The 5002-nt window shown below is 43.1% G+C and overlaps 1 protein-coding gene across 1 annotated transcript; it reads right to left on the reverse strand.

The window, feature by feature from the left end:
• Positions 1-887: 887 nt before the first annotated feature.
• On the reverse strand, positions 888-4266 carry LOC118384553 (membrane primary amine oxidase-like). The gene is made up of 4 exons (XM_035771173.2): positions 2642-4266; positions 2150-2435; positions 1901-2033; positions 888-1776 (listed from the first exon to the last, which is right to left on the reverse strand). The coding sequence occupies exons 1-4, from the start codon at positions 4197-4199 to the stop codon at positions 1492-1494; spliced, it is 2262 nt and encodes a 753-aa protein (XP_035627066.2). The 5' UTR covers positions 4200-4266; the 3' UTR covers positions 888-1491.
• Between the last annotated feature and the right edge of the window lie 736 nt (positions 4267-5002).

The raw sequence follows: 5002 nt of genomic DNA on the forward strand, positions 1-5002 counted from the left end.
CGAGGACATTGGGGTGACGAGCACTAGGCAGCTAAACCAAAGTTTCCTTAGTGTCTGACTGAAATCATGTGAACCTAGATGTAGTAATCTCCATAGGAACGTTTTCTCTGACACCACTAACTCCAATGTTGATTCAATGTGTCCATTCCCCTCACATTCTAACACTTTACCATCTGGTCTGTAACTGAATGTCTGCACAGTGAGTGGAATTTATTGAAAGGTCCAATTAAAATAGACGTTTTTCAACATAAGTGGGAGCAGACATATGTGTGTGTGTGTATATATATATGTATGATGAGTAGCCTACACAGGTCTAAGAGGCACTTAGCAGCAGAGCATAAATCAATTTTTCCAAAATGTGGACAAAGTTGTGCGTAAGAGGCCTGTTAGCTGCCTGCATGGACATTCCTTCAAATATTTACGATGGCCAGGGAGAGGTCATTTTCAGCGCACCTTTTGTAAGGATTGGAGGCTGCGCCAAGATATGTTACAAAGTCTGTGAGTTGTCCAAGAGGGAAAATTACAAACTCGCAGGGGCCTTAAAAATGCCAAAATCTTGTGCAAGAGATTCTAAATTCTAAGTTAATTCTTATTCAGGCTGTATCACATGTCATACATGTGTATGATTGTCCCATAGGGCGGCGCAGTTAACCCAGCGTCATCCGGGTTTGGCCGGTGTAGGCCATCATTGTAAATAAGAATTTGTTCTTAACTGACCTGCTTAGTTAAATAAACGTTTTTTTTTTTTTAAAAAGGTATTACAACAAGAACTTCCGTTCCCATGAAGTGAAGGGGTGGGGAGTTCATTCATCCACTTTGATCTGGTCTCTGCAGACACCATGGGAAGTAGAAAGACTGTAAAAAACAGGAAACAGCTGAGGTCCAGCCCATTTTAAACAAATATTTTTATTTGGAGAGACAACTAGACAGATTATTTATTATGTGTAAGGAAAAACATAAACAATCAACAGAGAGTTACAGCTTCATCCTCATACAGAGAGTGGTCAGACGAAAGTGAATTAAAAAGCCTCAGTGCAGTGATAAAGTATGCAAATGAGTAGATATAAACCTATACTGTATTGAGTTGAATATATACAGTGAGTGTACCATTTAGAGGGTGAATGGGCAAGACAAAATATTTAAGTGCCTTTGAACAGGGTATGATAGTAGGTGCCAGGCACACTGGTTTGAGTGTGTCAAGAATGGCAACGCCGCTGGGTCTTTCCCACTCAACAGTTTCCCGTGTGTATCATGAATGGTCCACCACCCAAAAGACATCCAGCCAACTTGACACAACTGGAAGCATTGGAGTCAATTTGGGCCATCATCCCTGTGAAACTCTTGACAACTTGTAGAGTCCATGTCAAATTAGAAATCCAATATTGTTTCTTAATTATTTCAAATGTTGTCTTGGGCAAGATTCACATTTTCATAAGTCTTTTAGTGTTTAGCGCAGAGCACACTCAGGATTGGGACTGGGGTCTTTTTTTTTCACTCTTCAAACTTCATGGTCCCTTCAAACCCATTGTAGGTGAAGGGTTCAATGGTTGGGCTGCATGCGTCTTCAGCCAAGCAGGCCATCTTGTTATTTTCACAGTTTCCCTCTGACCCCGGGCTGATGTACACCGCGTCTGGAGAGTGAATAGAAGGGTCCTCATCAAAGTAGTTATGTGGTCTCAGGATCACTCCGCCTCCATTTCCAATGGTAACTGTGTTGGGGATGTCCTCAGCATGGGGAATGTGGAGGAAGCCGGTGGTTACCCAGGCAACCAGGTCCTAGACAAAAAAGCACTACTTTGGTGACTACCAAACCTTCATTTATCAATGACCTGAAAATGTGCAAATCTCAAGAGTGGTAAAATATATGTAAGGACAACGGCACATAAGATCAAAAACACACCTGGTTCTCAATGTTCTCGTCATCCTCAATGTACTTGCTGAAGTCCACTGCTGGTGTCCACATGTTGTTCTGACTGTACAGGCTACTGCTGGTCTGCTCGGAGTCTTTGTGCTTAGTGATGGCCACTTTATACCTGTCAAATAAAATAACAAAAGTTGGTCAAACTGCTTTGCCTTTGGTCTACCTGTAACCTGTGTTTTAGGAAGTAGGACCTTCCTTAGGAGGAGAGGGGAGGGGAGGGAGACTCACCTAGCCCAAGACATGGACTTCTCCTCTGGCTCCGTCTCTGGAAGGCTGTCACCGGTGAAGCTGACCACCTGGAGGCGGTAGGAGCGTTGGTGGCCCCAGCGGTTGGTGCGGTTGCTGGCGATGTGAAGGTAGCGTGGCGTCTTGGTGTCGTAGCGGAGAGCAGCCTCCTTCTCAGTCTTTAGCTGGGCCTCCACCAGCTGAGGAACCATGGCATAGCGCTCCGGCATCCAGGGTAAAGAAACATTCATGAACTTCATGTCCTTGGTCTGGAATACATTCTCAACCCCTGTGGTACAAAATCCCAATTCAGAATTCTAATTATTGGATCATGTTATAATCCTATCGCTGAAATGAAAGATAACTCACAGACACGTCCAGCACCAATGGAACCAACTGGGGTTAAAACCAGGTCTTCAGTGGCCACAAGACATTTATAACTGTGCTTGACCTTTCATCGGTTCATAATAGGTCAAATGTATTGTTCACACTTACCCAACACGTCCAGGTCAACTTTGAAGTTGATGAAATGAGTGTGGATGTTCCCAATAGTATTTTCTGCCACCTGGTGTCCGTATTTGAGATTGCCGTTAACATTGAAAGATGACGATATGTATCCAGTGGCATGCACTTTGGCCTCAACAGAGCCGCTCTGATAAAAAATGAAGTCCCACAAGTAGTCATAGTTACCTATGGCCGTAATGGTCCTAAAAACTAAGGCACTGTTTACCATGCCTCCATAACTATTGCTGAAAAAGTCCGAGAAGTGTCTTCTAAGAGGACGGCCTGTATTGTGCTCAAAAATGCAAATTGAATTCCTGAATCTATGAGGTGCACTGACGTCAATGTATCGGAAAGTGTCGATGTAGGTTGCCGCGTACGGACAATCCACGCCTCGAACGAGCTCGTGCGCAAAGCGACCTATTCCGATACTAGAGTCCAAAAACTTAGTCAGAATCATGCCGGGTGTGATAGAACCATAAACTGACATTGCCTCTTGAACACTAAGCTCATAAACTATCCTCTCCCCCTTGAAACGAATGTCAAAAACTCTCATACCAGTGAGGGAACTCAGACCAAACGCAAAACTCCATTCGAGATACATGACATGATTATTCTTGACACTGAAACGTTTACCCTGCGCGTAAAACTGCTGAGGGCTTAAACCGGTGGGTTTACTTCTAGGTTTGAGTGATGCATAGTTCTGGACAGGTGTATACACAATTTTAGTTACTGTCCCGGCATCATATTGTTTTATAAGATCCTCCACACTGTCAAAGTACTGTCCGTTATAAAGTAATCTCTTCACACTCCAAAGAGACGCGTTGGTGCTTTCGTGGTTGATTAAAACTTCCAAACCTACAGGGTGGATGTACATCCCACTCAAATCACGAAAGAAAGACATCCATGTCTGTCTCTCTCCCGATTTGACACCCCGAGGCATGCCTTCGAAACCATTCAGGGTTTTCTCTTTACTGACATCAAAACTTTCTTTCACAATTTTGCCAAGTTTTGTAAATACCTCTTCATTAATAAACTTGAAAATAAGTGCATATTCACCAATGGTGACCGTACGCGCATTGATGGGCAACTCTTCTTTATACCTCTTAACCGTGACATCGCGGTGGTAAATCGGGTTGGGGAGAGGTCCCACCACATATTCTTTAATGTACCCAAGGGTGCCATAGAAAACCACCGCAGTCGCCTCTCTCACCGGTTTTGGCTTATTGTTATCTAGGTAACCAAGCGCATCCGCTTTCATTGGCAGCAAAACATCAATTAAGAAGAGAAAATTCCCTGAAGGCTTTGTAAGCGCATTGACAGAAATATTCAAGTCTTTCTGATTACTCATATAGTCGCGGACTTGGAGATATTCCTCGGCGGACAGGTCAGCAAACATCCCGCTGCGTTCATTGTGTTTTCCCTTGACAACATGATGCGGCTTCGAGGAGCATTTGGGCAGCCTACCCGAGTAAAGACATACGATGACAATATTCGCTATTACTGAGATCAGGCCAAAGAGTATCAATGTCCATTTAATTAATGAAGTCATTCTCCAAACCACACTCTAAACATCCTGGGGTGTTCTGGATAGAGGAGGCGATTGCGAGGAGCATAATATAAGATTAGGCGCGCAAGTGAATTTGGGATGAGCCACACCCGTCCGTCCCTCCCCGTGCAGCACCCTAAAGAAATTCAAAATTCTCGTATACTTTGAATAAAGTTATGCAATTGCCGAGGTTTAATCCAATAGTTTTTGGATAAAGACCAACATTCCTCCTGTGTAAAGTGTATTTTACGCACATATTGTATGCTCCCTGTGGAAAGGGTATTGCGTTCCTGTCAAATAAATACTTGTTCAATGGACTTGGTTATGTTGATATATTTTTTACAGATATTTTATTTGTACATGCAGGCCTAGATTGAATTTTCTATGTGTAATTATTTTTACACAAAATGTGGTGTTCAAGAGCATCGTCGTATTGAAGTTGAAATACACTATAATTGTTATTTTAGTTGGGAAGCCTCTATAAACCAGGCATTACCTGCAGACAAAACAATTGATGGTGTTGCTTTTGTTGTTTTTCACTAGCCTGGGTCTCACTGCACTGTCGAAAAACACCTTAATCTGATTCGTCTGTTGTGGCCCGCCGTGTTTCCTGGACCCTGGTGGGAATAGTTTTCCGTTTCGGAACGCAGCCAACATTCTCTTCCCAACATTTGATGTAAATGGAAAGCCACAAGTCTTGGCAGCCTTTCTGAAATTACTGTTTGAAGTAGGTTTATAGTGTATAGCGCTCCTCACTTGTTCTTTCTGAGGCAAGCCGTAAAAGGAGCTCTCTTATTCTAACCAAC

The sequence above is a fragment of the Oncorhynchus keta genome, chromosome 5, assembly GCF_023373465.1.
Source record: "Oncorhynchus keta strain PuntledgeMale-10-30-2019 chromosome 5, Oket_V2, whole genome shotgun sequence".
Lineage (NCBI taxonomy): Eukaryota > Metazoa > Chordata > Actinopteri > Salmoniformes > Salmonidae > Oncorhynchus > Oncorhynchus keta.

Coding starts and splice junctions, on each gene's coding strand:
- LOC118384553 (XM_035771173.2), bottom strand. CDS start 4,199: ATGACTTCATTAATTAAATGGACATTGATACTCTTTGGCCTGATCTCA. Junction 2,436..2,641: donor AGTTGACCTGGACGTGTTGG/GTAAGTGTGAAC, acceptor TTTGTACCACAG/GGGTTGAGAATGTATTCCAG. Junction 2,034..2,149: donor AAGTCCATGTCTTGGGCTAG/GTGAGTCTCCCT, acceptor TTTATTTGACAG/GTATAAAGTGGCCATCACTA.